The sequence below is a fragment of the Phascolarctos cinereus genome, unplaced genomic scaffold (genome assembly GCF_003287225.1).
Source record: "Phascolarctos cinereus isolate Bilbo 61053 unplaced genomic scaffold, phaCin_HiC Scaffold_726;HRSCAF=1367, whole genome shotgun sequence".
Classification (NCBI taxonomy): domain Eukaryota; kingdom Metazoa; phylum Chordata; class Mammalia; order Diprotodontia; family Phascolarctidae; genus Phascolarctos; species Phascolarctos cinereus.
The window spans coordinates 205,544,372-205,567,898 of record NW_027556098.1 but is presented as its reverse complement, the minus strand read 5'-3'; the positions used below and the strand labels follow the sequence as shown (position 1 = coordinate 205,567,898).

At 36.8% G+C, this 23,527-nt stretch overlaps 1 protein-coding gene across 3 annotated transcripts in view; it reads left to right on the top strand.

Moving 5' to 3' along the window:
* ITGA4 (integrin subunit alpha 4) overlaps positions 1 to 23,527 on the top strand; it is a 102,083-nt gene that overhangs the window by 10,973 nt on the left and 67,583 nt on the right. For all 3 annotated transcript variants that reach the window (XM_021006387.2, XM_078146950.1, XM_078146951.1), the window contains exons 3-6: positions 19,133 to 19,239; positions 19,333 to 19,462; positions 21,724 to 21,791; positions 22,789 to 22,918. In XM_021006387.2, coding sequence (XP_020862046.1) covers positions 19,133 to 19,239; positions 19,333 to 19,462; positions 21,724 to 21,791; positions 22,789 to 22,918 — 435 coding nt within the window. The remainder of the gene's footprint in view (positions 1 to 19,132; positions 19,240 to 19,332; positions 19,463 to 21,723; positions 21,792 to 22,788; positions 22,919 to 23,527) is intronic.

Below are 23,527 nucleotides of genomic sequence, written 5' to 3'. Positions count from 1 at the left end.
GATTGAAGCATGCTATTTGTTATTTTTTTTCTCTTTTGTTGTGTTCTGTTCCCTCTTTCTGGTGGTTTCTCCCATTGGTTCTAATTCTTCTTTGTAACATCACTAATGTGAAAATATGTTTAATAGGAATGTGTATGTATAGCCTATATAAGATTGCGTGCCATCTTGGGAAGGAAGGTGGGAGGGAGGGAAAAATTTAAAACTCCAAAGCTTGTGGAAGTGATTGTTGATAAATCAAAATAAATTAATTTAAAAAAATAGAACTTTAAAGGGCTTTGTGAAGTTGACCAAATGCCAAAGGGGAGGTTTGGTTAAAAAAAAATTAAAAATGTGGCAAGTGGTTTATTGGATGTTTTTTGTAACATTATTCAGAGATAGACGATATTTCCTGGAATTAGAAAGAAAAAAAAATGTTCAAAGTACAATATTAAGTTTACCTACTATTAATAATAATGAAATAAAATCTTGATTTTTGCTATAATAGTGGGCAAGAATATTGGTCAAGGATGTGGTAAAGATTAATTCGTATAGGTGGGGAAAGAATTTTAAATGGCATATAAAAATTTTTTTAAATGGCATGTAAAAAAAGCTGAAAAAAATGTACCACCTCCCCCACCCCATTTGTTTTCCAGTGGTATGAGACTATGTGTGTGAAACATTATATATTTTGTCACACTCTGTTGATGTGTTGGCTAGTTTTGCTGAACTTCTCTTGTTTTTTTTTCTTCTTCTTTCTTTTATTACTCTTTGTTATGAGGGACAGTTCACAGGGTAGTCAGAGGAAGAGATACATTTTGAAATGAGGTGATAAAAAAACAAAAGGTATCATTACATGTGTAACATCTTAAAAAGAGAGTGAGAGAAAGAGTGGGAATAAGGGCCAATTTAAAGAAATCCTAGAATCATGGAAATCCTTTATTCTTCCTTACTATGATTATAGGGAGAATTAGGCCCAAAAAAGTTTTTAATGATAACTGTGTACTGCCCTGGATTTTCTCCCTTCTTGGTATGATCAACTTTCATCAGTTGCCAGTCAAATGAAATTATTGAACTTATTTATTTATTTATTTTGCTGAAACCTAAGGTACTTTGTAGAACTCAGCAGCATGTGATTTCCATGATCAAAGTGTTTATAGATTTTTTAAAGGTGCAGAAGAGGATGAGTGACAGTTTTGTGTGATTTTGCCACTCTTTTGAGAAGGGTGCCAGTTCATTAGAATCTAGGATCTATTTCTACTTAGGAATGAAGCTTCCCTTAGGATTAGAAATAGAAAAGAACTAACTTGAAGTAAACCCAATAAACACTAATTGGGTGAGTTATTCACTGTTCAGATTTGTTGTTTCAACTTTCTGCCTTGCCTTGTGAAGAATATTTAGTCAGTAAAAGTAAGGAAGATATTGTTTTCCTTATTACACAATAGCATTGTTCCCAGTGGTAGTACTCTAATTTAATTATAATATTTTGAATTTTTAAATCAGCCAAGGAACATTTTAAACTGTTTCTGCAATCTTTGACCAATAAAATATTTTCTTAAGAACTCTGAGAGGTATAGGTCAAGGTGATCCGTATTTCATTATAAAGTGACATTACTTCACTTAGTGAGGTGCTGAATTCTTCTGCTTGAGAAAGCTGTGCTTTGTGTATTAGTGCTCAGGAAGGTCTTGCTCACTTTTCTCTCTAGGCTTTAGGATTTAGGTAGGGGTACCCAGTCACACTGGTGACATAGTATTTGAGGGTGCTGAATCTTATTCTCTCACTGTTCCTACAGACTTAAGGCAGCATCATGACCTTTAGCAGGGTAAGTGGGAGATTAGGGGGAAGCACAGTTAGATTAATATGCCTTAGAGGGATTCTTTATAGAGGATTCACTTTGAACTTGTTTCTGGGGTGTGAGTATTCCACCCAACTTTTTGGAAGGCAAATTTAACTTCTGGAGTGCGGCTTCTATTGTGGATTTATTTACTTAACTACATAATTCAGTAAACATTCTGAAGCGCTCTGTTTTAAAAGGCAGGTAGATTTTTAGTGGAGGTGCAGAGCCAAAGATGGATTTTTTGACCTCATGCCATTGTCAGTAAATCGAAGGTATTGATTGAAACATGAGAATGAATGTGAGGCAGCCTGGAGTAATGCATTAATGAGGAGAGTTCTATATATACCTGGAGCCAGAAAGATGTGGATTTGAATGTCACTCTGATACTTACTACCTTTATTATCAAAAAGCTATGACAAATCATGTAACCTCTTTGAAACTCAGTTTCTTCATCTGTACAGTGGGGATACCAATATCCATAGTATCTCCCTCACAAAATTTTCAATACATATAAAGTACTAGATAAATATCTATTATTATTATTATTACTTTTTATTTAACTCATTAAATATCAAAGGGAATCCTTTAACTTTGTGGCTTTGAACAAATTTGCCTGTTATTTATCTCCTAAAAAAGTAAAACAAATGAACTTGCTATTTAACTAATTAAAAGAGGAAAGCATTTCTTAGTCTCTTAACTTTAAAAAAAATTACGCTAGTTAAGAGAAATCAAGTACCATTTAACCTTCAAACAAAATGTCTTTTCTTATTATAATACAACTTCTTGACTAAGGTCAGAAAAGAAGAAACATTCTTACCCCTTGCCATGAAATGTTCACGTTGAAATAGAAGGGAGGTTTTCCTGAGAGTGAGACACTGAAGCACTCCTATTTTAGGAGCAGACTTTCTCTGTCTCTCTGTCTCTGTCTCTGTCTCTGTCTCTGTCTCTCTCTCTCTCTCTCTCTCTCTCTCTCTCTCTCTCTCTCTCTCTCTCTCTCTGTGAGACTTGAATGTATTCTACCTAAAAGAACTAACCAGATTCTAAGGGCTTCTCAATCCCTAGACTTCTGTGTTAAGACATGAATCAAATACCATAAAAGCTGTATTTACATGCTATTCTTTTTAACAAATGAAGGAAAGTTAGGTAACAAAAGCAGAAAGTAGAATGTATAAACAAAAAAGCATTTGAAATGTACCATAAATGAGACATATGTTATTCTCTGCACAATACAAACTGTCATAGTAATTGGTGATGTATCAGTGATCATGCAATCAGCATTCAAGATTTCCCCTTCAAATTGGGCCAATCAGTTGCAGTGGAGGAACTGAACAGGCAGAATCCTGCCAGACATCTCTTCACCTCTGATGCAATGTGGTCTTACCCTCCCGACACTTAGCCTTGGGCTCACCACAAAGCGATAGCTGCCTCAGGTCAAATACTAACTAAGCCTCTGCATTTTACATAGGGTCCTTCACAGAATAGAGTGGATCATCAATAATCACGCTCTCAAGTGAAAAATAAGAGAAAGCCCTGTATTTTAAAAAGCATCATCATCATCATTATTAATTATGTGTACTTATATGTTAATTATTATGTATTAAAATATTAGATAGGGATAATAGGGACTAGACTTGTGATTTCATTGGTATAAGGAAACCTAACACTACCAATTCCAATTGTCACTTTCTATGGCAGCTTATGGTTTTAGAGTATTGCTTAGAGCTGAGAACTTGTGAGGCTCATCCAGGGTCACATAACTGATATATATCAGAAAGGGGACTTGAACCCAGGTCCAACTAAGACAGATTTGGAGGACAGCTCCCTAACCATTAGGCAACAGTATTTGTCTTGCAAAAATCATTTTCTGTGTGCTCTTTCTAGACTTAATACCAGAGATGGGTCAGAAATTCCTCTTGCTGAAGAATGAGATAATCTAAATAGAGTACTACATTTATTAATGAAGGGGTTTCATGGTAAAAGAGCACTAGACAGGGGCAGGTAAGTGGCACAGTGGACAGAGCACTGGCCCTGGAATCAGGAGGATCTGAGTTCAAATCTAGCCTCAGACACTAGCTGTGTGACCCTGGGCAAGTCACTTAGCCCTCATTGCCTCCCCCCAAAAATAATTAAGACAAAAATAAAAAAGAACACTAGATAGGATTTCAGATACATGGATTCTTTCAGAATCATAATACGGAAAGGACGTCAAAGGCCATCTAGTCCAACCCTGTCATTTTACAGATAAAGAAACTGAGCCCTAGGAAAGTTGAAACTTGCCCAAGATCATGTAAGTAGTATGAGAAGAAAGATTTCAACCCAGGTCCTCTGATCCTTTGTGCTTTCTGCTGTTTCACAGTTCCAAATATGTTTCTGATGTTTTGTCAATCAACAAGCATTTATTAAGTGCTCGTGATGTGCCAGGCACTGTGCTTAGCGGTAACAATACAAATACAAGTAGAAAGCTTACAGACAATGCATGAATGGAATCTGAAAAGGGTTCGGAGGCACTTGGCATAGATGCTTGATAGAGGAAATTCAGAGTACAACTTGGAGAGGAATGAAATGTGACTGACTCGGGCATGTGCAGGTGGAGAGGGCACTTCCAGAGTGTCAGTTCCCAGGCTGAAGTGAGGATCTGTCTCATTCCTCTGCAGGCTGCCCTCTGGAATTTTTCTACCGCATCCCTGCTCATTATCCTAAAGCCTCACTCTAACCCTGGAATTCACACATCAAATCCACATATTTTGAGGTTGACAAGCCCCAGTCTGCCATTAACCATCCTGTGACCTTTGGCAAGTGTCACTTTCCTTCTCAGAATCTTATTTATCTCATCTGTGAAATGAGAGGGGAGGCATGGTCAAAACAAATTAATCCATTTCAGCATTTTTTTACTTAAATTCTATGATTCTACTAGTGTACATTTCAATACCAAGGGTAAAAATATCACAGAAGACACAGAAGTGCATTCTGGAAGAGGGATTCTTTCTGTGTGGCATTCCTATCCTCCCTTATCTGTAGGCAAAGGGAGCTCCAGATCCCTAGTGCTTTTAGCACATTTGGAATATTTATGCCTCTCCCAGGATCCTCTGTGCCTAGCGATATGCCCTAGCTCATCCAATCCAAACTAATACAATGCAATCAATATTTGTTGAATGTCTACCATGTGCCAGATACTGTACTAAGTGCTGGGGATACAATTAATAAAAATTCATTTTAGTTAACTAATTTATTAATTAATGGTTTATCCTTCATTGTGGTGTAATGGATAGTGTGCTGGGCCTGGAGTCAGGAAAACCTGAGTTCAAATCCAGGCTCAGACACATAGTAGCTATGTGGCCCTGGGCAAGTCACTTACCCCTGTTTGCCTTGTTCTTGTTCAGTCATGTCTGACTCTCTCTTTGTGGCCCCATGTGAGGTTTTCTTGGCAGACATACTGGAGTTGTTTGCCATTTCCTTCTCCAGTTCATTTTACAGATGAGGAAACTGAGGAAAACAGGGTTAAGTGACTTGCCCAGGGTCACACAGCTAGTAAATGTCTGAATCCCAATTTGAACTCAGGAAGATGTCTTTTTGCCTCTAGACCCAGTACTTTATCTACTGCTTCACCTAGCTGCCTCAGTTTTCTCATCTGTAAAATGAGCTAGAGAAGCAAATGCAAACCCCTGCAGTGTCTTTGCCCAGAACACCCCATATAGGGTCACAAAGAGTTGGATACAACTGAAATGATTAAACAACAACAACATTAATTTTCATGTCATCTCCTTAGTAATACTGAGGCCTGGATCTGCCTTAGGCTGAACTGTTGCCTCCATTGCTGTCCTCACCTGACACTGCTGATGATGCATTATCAAGATTAGGATTTTTATCATTTCTCACCAAGGCTGTATTTGTTCAGAGGAGCTATGTTCCAAGATTTATTAATTTTTATATCACTATGATGGAATATTTTAGCTAGCTGAGAGTTAACATACATGCTATGTGTGGATTGCCAATTTTTAAAGAATTCAGATATAGTAAAATACATCCATCATGGGAATTAAGACTGAATAAAATTTAATTTTTATTTCATGATTCAAAAAAAGGCATTAGATATTGTGCTTCAGATTTGTCACTGTAAAATTCAGTTATCCTAAAATATAGCACTATGGTCATATGAACTTTCTAATTTTGTCCTCTGGGCAAATGGGAATTCTGTTTATGAAGCAACATGCAAACATTCCTATAGGAACTGTCCTGGGACTTCAAGTGAATAGGATTCTCACCTTCTTACTGCTTACTCCAGTATCCCTTTATATACTTAGCCTTATCTCAGTGGAATGAATAGACCTGGCATATAGTAAGTAACTAATAAATGCTGATGAACAGAGTGACTAATGTCCATTCCAGCTCTAGAATTCTGTGAATTATGATCCATCAGAAGGTACCCTTTATTAATTTTCTTCCCCCCACTGCCCTGTACCTCAAAATTTTATTCTCTGAGCCAAACTCTTGGTTTACATAGTAGAACACATTTGAAAAATGTGAGAGGTTACTATTAAACCAGTAATTACTTCTGATTAGCTTAGTTATCTCTATCACCAAAAGACAAATGTGTTGCTTTTGAAATTCCAGACATGTTCCTTTTGAAAAGTCGCACCTGTTTTTATTTCGTTAAGACACGAAATGACCCATGACTCCTATAGATCTGTCACTTTTGACTCCCTAAAGCAGGGAGTACCATTAATATCTTCATTTGTTAGGGTAGCATAACTCACTGAGCATATTGCTTTCTAGCAATTTACCAAGTTATGGCTCTCAAGGGACAGATTTCCATTCCTTTTAGTTTTTTGTTGGTAGTTTGCTATAATACATTCCAGATTGCATCTTTTGCCTAATACTTACTTGGTAATTCTCTTGTACTTTGGATGGCACCCCTGATGATGAAAAAAGAAAAGATCCTTTTGGCAACAACCATGAAGCTAAATATTGGAAAACTGACGCTTAGCTCACTGTGTTCATGTGGCTGGGACAGTTCTGCCCAAGTTTCTTGTATTTGGAGTGAGCGCTGGCAGTACTTATGCATAAGTCCAAATCGGTTCTGGGCCACAAAAGCTCCCTTAGCCAAACCACATGAGCCAAACAGCAGGCGGGGCAGGGGATGGGGGGAGGAATCTGAGTGAAGAAGGGCAGAAATTTGCTTCTGTGACAATCTCTGATGTTCCTTTCCAGCCCTAACATCCTGTATCATATGAAATCCTCAGAGTACTTGGAAACAGGAATTCTCTCACTGAGAGAGGCAGTCTGATTTAATTCAACATGTATTTTATTCAGTGCAGAAAATATAGTAGGTATTCTGCTAGGTTCCAGAGTCACAAAGATCAAAGTGAAGACTGGCTTGGCCTTCAAGCATCCTCCATTCTGCGTGGAGGAAACAACATCTACATTGATAAGTGAATACAAAGTATATAGAAAATAAATTCAGGGGGAGGAACACCAACAGTTAGGGCAATCTGATCTGACATGGCCTCTTGTAGGCTGTGCCTGAACTGAGCTTTGAAACGAGCTCAGAATTCTCAGAGGGAGAAGTGAGGAATAAGTGCAATCTTTGTGTGGAGGACAGCCTGAGTAAAGACAAAGAGGAAGGGGATGGAGAATTTAGCTGGAAAATAGAGTGAATAGGGGCAAGTAATTTAAAAGAAATCTGGAAAGATAGATTGGAGACAGATTGAAAGACTTTAAATGTCACATAGAGAAATTTGTATTTTATCCTAGAGGCAAGAGGGAGTCACTAAAACTTTTTGAGCAGGAGAGTGACATTGTCAGGCCAATATTTTAGGTATTACTTTGGCATATTACTAGAAAGGAGATGGGACAGGAGGCTGGGAAACAGGGAGGCCTGGTAGACTATTGTAGTTTAGGTTAGGGATGATGAGAGCTAGAACTGATATAGAAGCCATGTAAAGGAGAGAGGAGATGTTATGGAAGTAGAATTTATATATACTGATAACTAATTGGATATGTGTGTCAGTAGGGAGAAGGCAGAGTAGGGGGGAGTGAGAGAGAATGAAACATTTGAGGAGAACTGAGGCTGTGAACCAGGGAAGTTCATGAATTAGATAGAACTCAACCAGCCTCAGGAGGGCAGCAAGTAATGGATAGAGATCATTATCATATCCATGGGTGCTGACACTTATCAATATACATATGCTTGTGTGCACCCATGTATGACTCCTGGCACATTGGGTAGGGACCTTTCCCATAGGAAAAAATGGATGAGAATTGCACAGGATGGGCAGATATGGGTGGTTTGTACTCTGCATCACTGGGAGGAATAACCAGAGCAGTGAGATCCATGGAATGTTTAGAATATTGGAACATGAACACACACACATCCATACAAACTGCAATACTACATGGATGCATATGTACTATACACATACATATGTCCATATTTACAAATGTATACATAAATAGGCACACATACACACATTATAGTCTAAAGGGTCTCATATCTTTTTTTAGTTAAACATCTTCTGTGAGAAACCTTATGATGGTTACAGATTGGAAATACTTTCTTAAAATTACACCATCTTGGAAAGATGCAATTATCATTCTTGGGTCAACTTCATCACATTATCTTATTGCTTTTCTCATCCCTAAGTTGGATTACCATCATGGTCTTCTAGAGTAGGAGTTTCTGTTGTTAATTATATGAATCTGTATTAACATAGAGAATTTTGTCTTTTTAAAGAAATACTTATAATCACGTGTTCAGCATTATACCCTCTACCTTCCCTCTACCCCATGCCTCAGTATGTCAGACTGCTAGCTGAGAAGGTTCAGATGATATCTGTGCTCTTCACGTTGTTCTGAACTTCAGGGCCTCTATAACTTAACACTGCAGGATGATGGGACAAACTCTCAGAGTGATGATGAGATCTGAGCTGGCTTTTGGATTTCCAGTGCTTTTAAGCTGTATCCTCTTTCTTGGATTCTCAGTACAGCTTTTCTACCCAAACTCTTTATGTCCCTTTTAAATTGTAGATTCACAAACTTTGAATAATATTTTAAGTAAGGGTTACCTGTTATTGAATAATGCCAACAGATTACCTTGTACTTTTTATTTTGATCATGGTTATTTCAGGGATAACAAAAATATGGCACACTTTTGAATGTTCTTTATAAATCCTTTTTATAGTATACCTAACTTCAAGAGAGGGCTTAAATCTAGGGTATCCTGAGCATTAAGAATTTGACTTCTTCAGTTCCTAGAACTTGGAATTGTTATATTATTTTTTAAAGAACATCAGATAGGTTCTATATGGAGAGAAGCAACGTAGTATAGTGGATGGAGAGCAGGTCTCAGATCCGGAAAAACCTGGGTTCAGGTTCTTCCTCTGCCTCACATTATCTCTGAGATCCTAGGCAAATCACATAACCTCTGTGTTCTGGGCAGTTCTCTAAGAGTATGAATTACTGACTTGCATTGGTAAAGGGAGCATCCTCATTCACAGAGTTCCTATTACCTTTAAATCACAGGTCCACTCTCTATTCCTATGATATATGCCACACATCATACTTATATAAACATATACCACATCAAAATGTTAAGTAGTATTATTTGCATCAAAAAAGCCAAGCAAAGAATAATGAGGTATGTACTTGACAAAGGTGTCCACCACCACTATGGAGACCATCTAATACATGGCCCAGATCAAAGAGATATTACCTCTAGATCATGGGTTTTTTAACCTAGCATCCATAGATTTCACAGTCTATGAACTTGAATGGGAAAAATTATATCTTAATTTCAAGATGATTGGTTTCCTATATGTTTTATTTTATACATTTAAGAACAGTTTTCTGAGAAAGGGCCCAAAGACTTTACCAGACTGCCAAAGGGATCCATGACACATCAGAGGCTAAGAACTACTGCTGTAGATGGTAATGTCTCAGCAGATGCTCTTGTTTGTGGATAGCATGGTTCAAATTGCATCACGTTCCAGAGGACAGCAAAGCTTAATGTTCCAGCTGATCATTCAATACGTTTTAGACTATCTATCCACCCATGAAAATGAAGTGCATGAAGGATGGCTGTTGTCCAAACTATGAGGTGGTAGAAGGATGCCCTGTAACTCATTCATCTCTTTCTTTTGGATACACATTCTACTTGGACAAGGAATTGGATCCAGTGTTGAATAGGAGAATGAGAATGGGCTAGCTTGTCTTTGTGAAATCATAGTTCTTTGAAATTTTCCAAACATCTACCTGAAACAAAGACACACTTTATTGAAATAAGTACTTTTTTTGTTGTATATATGGCTGCCAGTTACAGAACAATATGTTCTCTAAAGAATAGAAAAAGAGTTTCACCCTGAGGGCAATGAAGGAGAGGCAAATGGTGTGTGTGAGCAGATTGTAATATATTAGACAGGAGCTATGAAAGAGAAGCTGAGTAAAGGATCTCATCAAATAAATGTATGATTGGGGGTGAGTCACGTGGTGAGAGTGAGGGATAATTGGTGGCCAGCCCATGTGATCCACTGGTACTCTTGTTAATTCAGTTCAATTAACATTTATTAAGTGCCTACAATTTACCATACACTATGCTAAACACTGGGGATACAAAAAGAAGCAAGAGACAGTCCTGGCCCTCAAGGAGCTTACTATCTAATGAATGAGATGACATTCAAACAAATATATTTGAAGCAAGATATATACAGGTTAAGTAGGAAATAATTAACAGAAAGAAGGTGCTGCAATGAAGAGGGGGTTAGGGAAGGCTTCCTGCAAAAGGTGGGATTTTAGTTGGGACTTAAAGGAAGCTAGGGAGGTCAGACATTGCAACAGAGGAGGGAGAGCATTCCAAGCATAGGGAGAAAAGGCCCAGAGCCAAGAGATGGAATGTGGGCTTATCACCCTGTGGTTAACTTATAGAAGGACATCAGTGAATCAAGTTGCAGGTGCTTAAGTACCTACTATGTGCCAGGCAATGTGCTGGGCACTAGGGATACAGATATAAAGAATGAAAGAATCTATCTGTTCAAGGAGGTAACATTCTATAAGGGGTGGGGGGTGGGGAGGGAGGAGAGAGCAAATACATATATAAACATGTTACAATAATACAGATTTGTTGAGTATGAAGTAGTTAGGGAGGTGGGGTTAGTTGGGTGATCATAATTTTTTTCTTCTAAAAAGTGATACTTGAGGTTTGAGTCAATAAGAGGGATTTTATGAGGTGACAATGAGGAAGGTGTACATTTCAAACATGTAGCATGACTGTTGGAAAGTCATGGAGGTGGGAGATGGGATGCTGTGTGAGCCACATAAAGGTCAGTAATAACAAAGATCAGGAGAATATCAGGTTTTTTTTGGGGGGGGGTTTGAGGAAGTAGAGCATTAATCAGTAACAGACTTGGGAAGGCATGGATGGGGTGGGATCTTTGTTATTGGAGAAAATAAATGCATTGATGAGATCACATGCATTGGAGAATGCCATTATAAATTACACTTAATTTTCTAATAATGTAAATTTTATTATAGAATTATGGTTTTAAGTAATAGTTATATTTTAAAGCCTGAATAAATGGTTAAGTAATTCATTCAAATACAATTAAAGGAAATCATTGCAAATTTATATCTACTTTAAGGAGTATTTACCCTAGGTACATCTGGATAGAAGTATTATTTATGCTTTCTTGCTAGTTAGTTCTTGAATGGGGATGTTTTACAGGATCTGGAGATTTCAAAGTTTCAGATACAAACACATATTTACAAATATTTCAGAAGGGATGCTGAGCCTTCAGATCAACTTCAGAAATTACTTGGATTCCTGGCGGTCCTTTAGACCAGATCACCTCAGACCATAAATGCAGCTCTTCCACTGTGAAGCTAGGAAGTCCAGGTCCTCTCTAAGTAGGAGAGAATGGTGAAAATATTTACGGTTCTGGCTGAAAATACTAGAATAAACTATATGACTTTATGTAGTATTGTATTAATAAGAAATTTAGCTCATGTAAATTTATTATAATTAGCCATTCATGATTTGTGATCTGTCATTTTTTGAATATGACATTGAAATCCATTGTTAGTCACTATTAGAGAAGGCTTATGGTTTATAGTTATTTAACCACTTGCTACAGTATATTTAAAATCTTTTTAGCTAATAGCCAAGCTAAAGAAAAGGAACATATAAAATTTTATTCTAATAATCATTTCCTATGCCACCACTTAACTTAGGAATTGTATTTTTTCCGTTTAACATAGCTTTTATTGATGTTCACTACATGTATTAGTTTGAGCTAATTAGCAACAAATGTCTCACCTATCTATGGCTAATATGTTTTATTAGATGTTGGGGAAATTTCCAAAGTTAGAGTGATCAGGAGGTTAGGGTTAGAGAGAAAGAGTGGATGGAAAAAGATTGTAAGGCTTTCCAGGAGGGTCACATTAACGTACAGATTATTATTTGAGGTCATAAAAGTGTTGCCTGTTCATACAACACTGTGTGCTCCCTCTGCTGGTTGATTTAGTATCAAGATGCTGTTATTTGATTTCAACTATCAGAAATCCAATCCGTGCAGACATAGGCATTTTTTTTTCTGACACATTCAACTATGAACTTGGAGAAAGGAAAGAATAAAGACTTGGGTCAATACAAAGTATATTTTTCTCTCAACAAGGTAAAACTAAATCTAACTTCATTACCTCTCCATATAAGATTATTTTGAGTGATGAACTTCATGAAAAATATGAAATACAAATAGTTTCCCCCTTTTAACTCCCCACCCTTCTTGTTGATAAATATATTAGAAGAAACTTTTGGAGCCCCTATGTATTAATAGAATCAGACCTCAATATTATTTTAAAAAGTAAGTTAGATATTTGGAGATGAGGGTCAATCGCTCGTTCAATAAACATATATTAAGCACTTTTAATTGATAGACCAACACTGTACTGGGAGCTAGGGGATACAGAGACAAAAATGAGACCATCCCTGCGCTCAAGGACCTTGTATTCAATTGGAGGTCCTCATTATTCTTTACAGAGACTTGGGACACTCTATGCCTTGAAGGAGCTTACAGTCTAATGGGGGAACACCACCCACAAAAAGCTGAAGAGCAAGTGGTAGGGGGTGGGGAGAGGTACCTGACGCAGAAGCATGAAAGGAAAAATCAGAGAACCAAAGTAGTCCAACCAAGTGAGAAATGAGATGTCTGAGCTGAGCTTCTCCCTTAAGCGGAGGTCTAGAGTTCGTAGCTCCATTTTTCAAACAGAGGGACAGAGGGTGGTGATGAGGTGTAGTATGAAGGCTGATCTTGAAGGATGATGAGATTTTCCCTGTCTTGGGCTTCCTGGGGTATGGTGGAAAGGTTAGCGAAGTCCCAGAGAAGCGCAACTAGGTGAGAAATGAAAAGATGCTCTGTATGTATTTGAAACAAACTTAGTTTAAAAAAAAAGTCTCAAGAAAGAATTTTGAAAATAGGGAAATAGCAAATAAACCCTCGAGTATACATAGGTACATCTGTCCTCCCTTCAATAAAAGCTTTTTTTTTAGCAGCAGAGTATAAGATAGTATGCCAATCAATAAATGCTTATCAACTGTTTTATGCATATAAATCAGAAATGAGCACTTATTAAATACCTACTGTTTGTAACACTGTGCTAGGTACTGTGAATATAAAGACACATGTGAAATATCTCTTGTACTCAAGGAGTTTGTGTTCTGTTATAGTTCACATTCTCTATGAGGGCATGAGCTATGTATGTATCACATGGTGGCATGAGGCACTAGAAGCAACCTTAGATATCTAGTTGAATGCTTTTATTTAACAGATAAGGAAACTGGGATCCAGAAAGTTTAAATAACTGCCTTGGAATTTGGAGCTGTGATGCTTCCACCCATCTACGAGACAAAGCTTCCCAGCAAGGAATCAGATAAACACATCAAGCTGCCATAGTAGTAGCATACTTTATATTCTGTTTCTCAGAAATGTTTACTCATAGTAATTGCATAGATTTGAACAAGGCAGTAGAGAAGAAAAACTCAAGTAGTAAGTAAACATGCTCACATTTTCTTTTTTCCAAAGGAGAAATGAGAATCTGTGGGATTTATCTACAGCGTGAGCTGGGGAGAGTATAGTTCTATGTGACTTAGTCTGCTGGGAAAATACTTTCAGCTGTGCTTACAATTAGTCATTCCAATTCTAGAAAAGCAGGGAAAATTATCACATTTTAATTTCTGCTGACCTCTTTGATGTTAAGCCATGTAAAGTACTTTTTAAATTATAAAGCTGATTTGATTTACTAGGAGTTTAGATGAGTTAAGTATGAACTGAATTGAAAATCAGTTTATAAATCATTTCAGCTTGGCATTTGGATAAAATATGAAGATAATCTGAGTTTGCTTATGTTCCTCTGTCAGGAAAATTTAACAGAATTAGCTTTCTCTTGACATTTCCAATAATCTTCAGATTTGGCCAAATCAGAGGTACGACATTACCACATGAATAACATTCTGCTTAGTGTTTGGCTTTCTACTTTTCATTCTGGTTGAAACCAAGAGGGACAGAGGCCTATAAATATTACTTTGAAACTGGAATAAGGCTTTTTCAATTGTGATACAATTCAGAAGGACTTGGCTATTGTCCTCATACTCTACAAGTAGGGGAGCAGTATCAGAAAAACAGATCTATAGTCATGAGAACAAGAATGTCCATTTTTTTCTTCCATGAAAAGGTGATTGATGCTAGCATATTTTTAGTAGGGTGTCCGAATAAATGCAATTCAACATGTATTTATTTTTTAAAGTTTTTTTATTGATTTAATTTGTTTTGACATCAGTGTTTCCAGGCCCTTTTCCCCAGAGAGCTATACCTTACAACAGAACTCCTTAGCCTGGAGTCAATAAACTTTTAAAAAATAGTTTGATAACTGTATTTCAGTATGATTAGTTTCTTTTTGATCCCATGTATTTTATTTTTATGAATTTAAAAACATTATTCTAAGAAGAGGTCCATAGGCTTCACCACACTGTGAAAGGGATCCACGACTCACCAAAAGGTTAAGAACCCCTACATTAATAAAAGAAAGAAAATAGGGTGGGGGTGGAAGCAATTGAGCAAAATGAACCAATAGATTACTTCAGTTTGATGGTTTCTGCAGTGTTCTACAGCCATAGACTTGTTCCACAGCCAACCTCTTCAAGGAGGAGAGGGAGTTACATTCTCATGTTTCCTCTTTGGGGCCAAATTTAGCAAGCATTCGTTAAGCTCCTACTATGTGCTAGAAACCAAGACAGAAAAGAAAAAAATAATTCTTGGCTTTAAGGATCTTACATTGAATTCTTATGGTGTTGTCCTCTGTTTCTATTCTTATGGAATATATTTCAAGTTAAAAATGACTGTTCTTAATTAGGTGACTAATCATAATAAATCCTTTTCTCCTACTAAATGATACAAAGTTTTCAAAGTTGTTTTTTTTTTATCCTTACTGATCATATTTTTGTAAAATCATTGAGGGTATCAATGGGGATCCCACAATCACTCCTGTATGTTTCTTAAAGATGTTGTTGTTGCTTGGCCTTCATTTTCAAAGAGGATCAGTGACATCACAGGTGACATGTTGACTTGCATGTAAGGGGTATTGAGATTCTGAGGGGAGGCTATCCTTGAAGTATTGGGGAAGAGACTGGTACAGTAAAAAGGGTTCTGTGTTTGGAATTGGAGGAAATGAGTTCTACCACTGAGTATTTGTGTGATTTTGGGTAAGTTACTTAACCTTTCAGGGTCTCAGTTTCATGGGATCGTAGGCCTAGACCTGGACAGAATCTTAGGGTCCATCTAGTCCAACCTCCTAATTTTGCAGGGACCTATGGCAGTTAAATGACTTCCTCAAAGTCACACAAGTAAATCAGTAAGCATTTATGAAGTGCATACTATGGGGCAGACACTGGGGCTACACATACAAAACATGAAACAGTCTATATTTCCCAAGCACTCAGAGTTGAGATTTAACTGAGGTCTCCTGACTTCAAAGGTAGTGATTTTTCTGCTATTATACACTGTTTTCAAATTATTCTATAAGAACCCTTCCAGCTATATACATGTGTGTATACATATATATGCATACACACATATATATGAGTTGACTCAATTATTTAATTGAATCTAATCTAATAGGGATTTATAAGTTTTTTTTTTCTTTTTGAGACTCAAACAACTAGGTGATTGAATGAACAAATCAGACTACTAGAAATTGGACACCATGTAGGTCGTTTTGTTTTTGCCATCGTGGAGCTACAACCATCAACTTTAGTTAATTCCCTGTATTTAAAATTTTTGCCCAAACCAGAAAATGTTTAGTTGCTATTTTGCCATTCTTGATCTTAGCACAGAGACTGTTTTCATTCAGAACATTGCTTTTTGTAGAAAAGCAAAATGAAAATGTCTCCTTTAAACTATAGCCCTTTAAATGCATTTTCTTGCCATTTTCTGTGCTACACTGAATTTAAAAAATTGTGCACAGTCTTTGGGGAAAAATCAACAAGGCACAGTAATAAGTGGTTAATACAGCTACTGCCTGCATATGGAATTTCCTACCTATTTACTCATGTAACAATGCTGTTGTAAAATCATACTGCATTGTTCCTTGATGGCTTCATGATTGGCTTTTGTGTACTGTTTGCTCAGGGCAGCTGTGTTTGAGGGTTTGGTTGTTTTCCCTTGACATCTTTTTGTAGAACAAATAAATACAGGCTCATCCTCCAGCCTTCATATGGCAAGAATATGCTCCTGGGGGTGGGGGCAGGGGGGAGAAAAAAACAATGTGAAGGAATCACATCTCTAACATGTTAGCCTTAAACATGTAATCAAGCACTCTGAATGTGGATTGTTTCCTCTAGAATCCATGGGTTCTTGACCTTTTTCTCCCTGTATAGCCTTTGTGGATCTATTTGGCATTCTGGTGAAAACTTTTTGCAGACCCTTTTGCAGGATAATGTTTTTAAATAATTGAAGAAAATGCTCAATTTTGGCTAGAGCTTAGTAGAAATAAAGATGTGATTTTTTCCTACCCATGGGAAAGGTTTCATGGAATCCCCAAAATCTATCCATGGACCCTCAATTAAGAACCCCAAGTTCAGATGCCAGATTTATAGGAAAAGTAACTCTAGTATGGGAAGCCTAATGATTCAGGCACAATGAAATTGAAATGGAAGTGAGCATTCAAATGGATCAATAAGATATAAAATGTAAGTTAGAAACAATAATCAAAGCTCACCAGTTTGCCCAACCTTTCTATAGTAACTCTTATTTTCTGGAAGTTAAAGAGAAAGAAGAATCAATTAACATGCATTTATTAAGCACTTACTATGTGCCAGGCACCAGGAACATATGATGAAGAATGAAGCAATTCCTACTTAAAAGGAGCTTACATTCTGATGAGAGAGACACTGTATACACACATAAATATATGCTGCATAAACATAAAATGAATAAACAAATATATTTGTTGTTGAGTCATTTCGGTCATGTCCTAGTCTTTATGACCCCATCTGGGATTTTCTTGGCAAAGATAGTGGAGTGGTTTGCCATTTTCTTCTCCAACTCACTTTACAGATGAGGAAACAGGGTTAAGTGACTTGCTCAGGGTCACACAGCTAGTAAATGTCTGAGGCCGGATTTGAACTCAGGACCTCCTGACTCCAGGGCCAGCACTCTATCCACTGTACTTTCTAGCTGCCCAAACAAATATATGCAGAGCAGTTAAATACAAGGTGGTTTGAAAGGGGCATGAGGTAGGATTAGATACTCCCAACAACCTCTTCTTATGAATACTTCAGTCAAATAACAACAACTTACGATGTTTCAGGAACTCTGTTCAGGACACAGGGACAAATGAAATAGTCTCCCTTCCTATAGGGGAAGATAACCTGTATATATACATACAAACATATATAAAATAAATTCAGAGTAGGGGGAGGGGTTGAGGTGTGGAGCTGGGGGAATCAGAAAAGGCATGGTGGAAAAGGTGGCATTGGGAACTGAGCTTTGAAGAAAACTAGGGATTTTGAGAATTGCAGGCGAAGAATGTGTGTCGTGGGCTTTAGAAAAAGCATGGAGATAGAAGGTTATGCGTAAGGACTAGCAAAAAGGCCAGTCTGGCTGTATCACAAAGTATGTGAAGTCAAGCAATGTATAATAAGACTAGAAAATATAGGTTGGAGCTAAGTTGTGAAGGGCTTTACTAAATACTGAACAGAGGAGATATTTGAGACTGGCACACTGTTGAGTGAAGGAGTGATATGGTCAGACCTTTGCTTTAGCAGCTGAAGGGTCCTCACAGGCCCTCTAGTCCAACCTCTTCATTTTCCAGATGAAGAAACTGAGGCTCAGAGTGATTAAGTGACTTACTCGTGGTCACACAACTAGTAGGTGTCAAAGGCAGGATCTGAACCAAATTCTTGCTGATGCTCCGCCCAGCCTACATATTAGTTCCTCTCACTACATCATACTGGCTCCCTCCTTCTCTTTTATCTAACACTGAAAATGGCTCAGTTCTTAATCCTCGGCACTTTCAATAGTTGAGCATAGTTTATCAGGGCCAGGCATCATCGGGGGTAGTTAGGTTCTCTGTTAAGATTAGCAACACTGATTTAGAGCTGGAAGGAATGTCTGAGACCATCTAGATCAATGTCATTTCTGAGAGGAGGAAATGGGCCCGTACAGTAAATTGCAGAGATAAATTTTGAATTTTGATCCTGTCATTCCATCAACAAGCATTTATGAAGTGTTTACTATGTGTCCATCATTGTGTTAAACTCTAGGAATAGAACGAAAGGCAAATTCATCATGTATCTTATTCTCTCCTTATCAAATTGATATTTAAATTTATTTTGTTGGGTTAATAGTTAAAAGAAATTTGTAAATACATTTTCAATTGGTCTAATTATTTTTAAAAATTATTCAGAGCAATGTTTAAATTGGCTTTACTCACTTTTTTTTTTACTAGTGCTCTCCTAGATACCCCACCTCTTTTTTAGTGATCCTATGTATGTAAAGTTGTGTCTCTACCATACTAACAATTTGACAGAATTGATATGTATTTGACTAATATAGCTTTTATCAAGAGACAGTAAGCATGCTTGGAGAACATAGACACAAAACTCCTCATCCACCACAGAGTTTCATAAATACTGCACACAGAATTGAGAAAGCAAAAGTAGAGTTTAATTTCACTTGAGATTTTCCTGAATTCATGTATTTATTTTTATGAGCTGATGTAGTGTAATGTTATTTCCATGATAACTATGGAAAGTAATCTTTTCATACTTTCTACAGGCAGCCCTGTTGGAGACTATTGTGGAAAGACATGTTTGGGAGAAAGAGACAATCAATGGTTGGGGGTCAGTCTTTCCAGACAGCCAAAAGAGAATGGAGCTATTGTGGTATGTATTGGCATTTTGTCCTCAGTTGGTGTTATGCAAACATTTACGGTGTGGGTACTGCTATCACACAATTTGCATTTGTATTTCATGCAGGCCTGTGGACATCGATGGAAAAATATATATTACATGAAAAATGACTATAAGCTTCCCAGTGGTGTTTGTTTTCAAATGCCCCCTGACTTGCGAACGGAGCACAGTAAAAGAATGGTTCCTTGTTATCAAGGTGAAGTGAGGTTCTAATACTGGATCATGAGAAGCAAGTATATGTTGCTTTAAAAATGTAGATACATCTTGGTTCGTGATTCTCAAGTTGAAAAATATTTTCTGTATGGATAAATAAATTGTTTCTATATTTTCCCCTAATTATTTAAAAAGATTTAACTCCTAAAATTACTTATCTTTCATTTTTTGACTCTGTAGCTAGTAGGGCTAGCTTCAAATAATGAAATTTATGTACTTAAGGAGAAATATATTATAGTCAACTCTTTTCTACTTGGATAGGGGGAAAGTTCTGCCAATGAAGTGGATAATTAAGAATCATTTCTATTTAGTTTTGGAAATAAAAATGTGTTCTCTGTAGTTACATTCAAAGCCTTCCAACAAAATAGTGAAGCTGTTCTTTGAAGATTACTCTATTTGTTTAATTTCCCTCTCATCTCAACACTCCTCAGAATGCTTTAGAGTCTAAGCAGAGCTCCATGTGTAGGTCTTTCTGTCTCTCTCTCACTCTGTTTCCCTCCTCTTCTCTCTTTTTTTTTCTCCTTCACCATCTCTGTCTCTACTTCACATCTCTATCTCTACTTCCGGTTCATTCACCTTCTCTTGTGTAAAAGCATAAATACATGGAATTTGAAAAGATTTTCCTTCCTGATATAGCTAGGATGGAGGCAGCTCATAGGAGTCATAGTCAACAGGCAAAGTGAAAATGCAAACACAGGGCTTGAGTAAGTTGAGTAGACGATAATGTTGACATGAAATGGAAAGCAAGACCTTATATATGACCTTTTGGGACACCCTTGAGAGTTCTCTCCAACCCAGATGCTAGCTTGGCCATCCTTCTACCCACAGTCTACCAATTCCACCTATCACCCTCCTTTACATATGAGATGTACACACACACACATACACCCAGAGCTTCCCTCTCTTGTCCTTTACATTCTTTCTTCTCCCTCTCAAAAAAGGGTAACGAAGACAGCAGATTGTATGAAAGATTTGTGACCCAGAATTGTCTTTTGTACTCATTGCAAATAGTTGAAACTAAGAGAGCTAGTTGATAAAGGGGAAATTTAGTCATCTGGTTTTTTTTATTAACAGAATAGCAAATGTCCCATTTGGCTGATCTTTAAAGGTAAAATTCACTGGATTCTTTCCTCACTGATTTGATTTCTCATTTTTCTAGCATATTGAGGCAGGCATAGAGTGTTGGAAACCTATATTTCTTTAAGCTCCCTTAAGTCTGCAATATAGCGCATTTAGATTGGAGAGGGGTAATTTATGTTTAGTGAAATGATCAATATCAGCGTATAATATAAATCTCCACCCAGTACATCTGCTGTAGTTGTTAGAGTTTCAATTAAAATAGTCATTTGGAACAAAATGTAGTCTGTCCAATGGAAGGGAAATGGGAGTTGGGAATCTTAAATACCAATCTTGAATACTTCACTTAGAAATTATGTGACCACATTCAAATTATTTAATGGGAGGGGGTGCTTTTCCTTTTGCTAAAAATGAAATCTGTGCCTTCTGCAAAAGAAATGTTTGGGGGCTACATATCATAGTTGGTAGTGGTCTTATTCAGATCACCTATTCCAGCTTCTCACTTTACAAATGAGGAAATTGAAAGGGTGTGGGGGAGGTGGGCTGGTACAGAGTTTGAACTGATTTGCCTTGGGTCATACAGTATGATGAAGACTAGCATTTGGATTTTTGAAGTCCAACCCTAACCTGCTTTTCCCTACATTATTGCATGTAAAATAGTTTTGAATCTTTCAAAAAAAAATGATGGTCTATTGGATAATCAACAAGTATTTAAAGCACTTACTATGTGCCAATTGAATAAAAGATGAGGAATGTGATCATAAAGCATTCCAGTTTCTTCCACATTTTATAGACTTCAGTTATATTTTCCCTCAGCTTTTACTTTTTGAGATTGAAATTCTTATTTTGGTCCTGCCTTTGTATAGTAGCCTATCCCATTGTCTTGACCATTTTGCTGACCCTTTCTTGACCTTTTCAGTCTTCATCACAATCCCAGAGACAGAGCACTAAACTAGACAGATGGGTGCTGAAGATATAAATTCAATGAATGAAATGTTCCCTAGGGGCTAATATCTTTAAAGATATTGATATAGTACTCTCATTAAAAACATGAGATAACAAAAGGCTATGCCTTTAAAAATTTTAACGTCAAGGGCTTATAAAGTCACATATAGTAAATGTATAATTTTAAAAATAGTTCACAAATTAATTCTTTTTTTTCTTTAGATTATCTGAAAAAATTTGGAGAACATTTTGCATCATGTCAAGCTGGAATATCTAGTTTTCACACAGAAGTAAGTATTAAAATTTAAAAACAGTTTAAACTTTTCAAAATATAGAATCCTCATTTTTCTGAACATGAATAACTTAAATTTTTCATGTGACTAATGTTATACTTTTTGACATTGTAAAATGTGCAAGGCTTAGCATAAAATGGTTTTCCTTAGAGTAGCCTATATCCTAATCTTTATTCTTTAAATTAAATTTATATTTTGAGAAAATTCTAATAAATGAACACTTTGAAGGATGCCTTATCCTGAATGGCCTTCTAAAAAAAGTAATATTGAACACATCAAGGCTTCAATTTGCTGAAGGATAAAGTTTTACATTTTATAGAACCCACATAAGTACCCAAATATATTAAAATTAATTACAAAATGCAGGAAGAGGATCTGCAGTTCTGTATTTTTACCATTAATAAAATTTATCTGGAGCAAAATCTGTCCAGTTTAGTGTTCTGCCTCTGAGAGAGAAATGAACATGAAAAACAGCAAGAAAAGAGCTGCAAAGTGGTCAAGACAAGGGGTTAAGCTGCTATTTCAGGGCAAGACCTCAGGATTTCAATCTCAAAAGGCAAACCTGAGGGGAAATAGAACTGAAGTCTATAAAATTTTGAAGAAACTTGTTTTGTGGCATGTTTTGTGGGTAAATCCTTAATCATTTATTCAGCAGGGAAGGGCTGTCTTTCCCAACTCTGTGTTCTTCCAGAACACTTTCCCTGCTCTAAATCTTGAGTAATCCTTTATTTTAGAAGCCACTGGCTTTCCTGATCTAGAAGTGAAACTCACATACTAGTTTATTCTTAGAGCTTTCTCCAGAAGCCCCTTGAATTGAAGCTTTAGCAGCCACATTCCTTGCCTTCACTATATTGATTATTTGTAATAAATTTTGTGATATTAAAAGCATCTTCTTCCCCAATGTATTAAATGTTCACATAAAAGGTCTCTGTTTCAGACTTTTGTGGTAAAATATTTTCCCATTGATAATAAAGGTGCCTTATTTTCCTTCCAGGATTTAATTGTTATGGGAGCCCCTGGATCACATTACTGGACAGGTTCACTCTTTGTATACAGCATTACTGAAAACAAGTACAAGGCTTTTGTGGACAAAATGAATATAGTTAAATTCGGAAGCTATCTAGGTACTGTAAAAAATTTAACCCAAGTTTAATAACCTTAGGTCTACAAGAAGTAATAAATGTTGATTTAAGGCTTAGATGCATAATGGATATAAGAAGCCATTAACACTGCTCAGAGTTCAAAAATAGTCTGCTTAGCCAAAGAATCCCTTAATTTACGTTAATCTGAATTTTACATTTGCCAAATGCATTAAATCCTATGATGAAAAAGGGGCCCAATAAAATCAAAACCACATACATTCAATCCAACAAACCCTTGTTAAGTGCTTTCTTTATGCAAAAATCACTGTGTGGGGCCACAGAACCCCAGAGTCTCTATTCAAAGCCTTGGGAAGTAGAATTGGGAAGAATCTTGCCTTTCCTCTTAGGTGACTGTGGCCATGTTTATAAAAGGTTCACAAGAATACAGATTATGTGAGTGATGGTGTTTTTAGAATGTTTGATAATGGCTAATCTACTTTTATATTAAATTCCCTTTATATCTCCATAATTCAATTTAACACACATTAATGGTAAAACCATAGTGCCAAGCACTAGTAGGACAATGATTAAAAATGACATAGTCCCTGCCCTTAAGGAGCTTATGCTCCATTAGAGACTTGTTGATAGTTG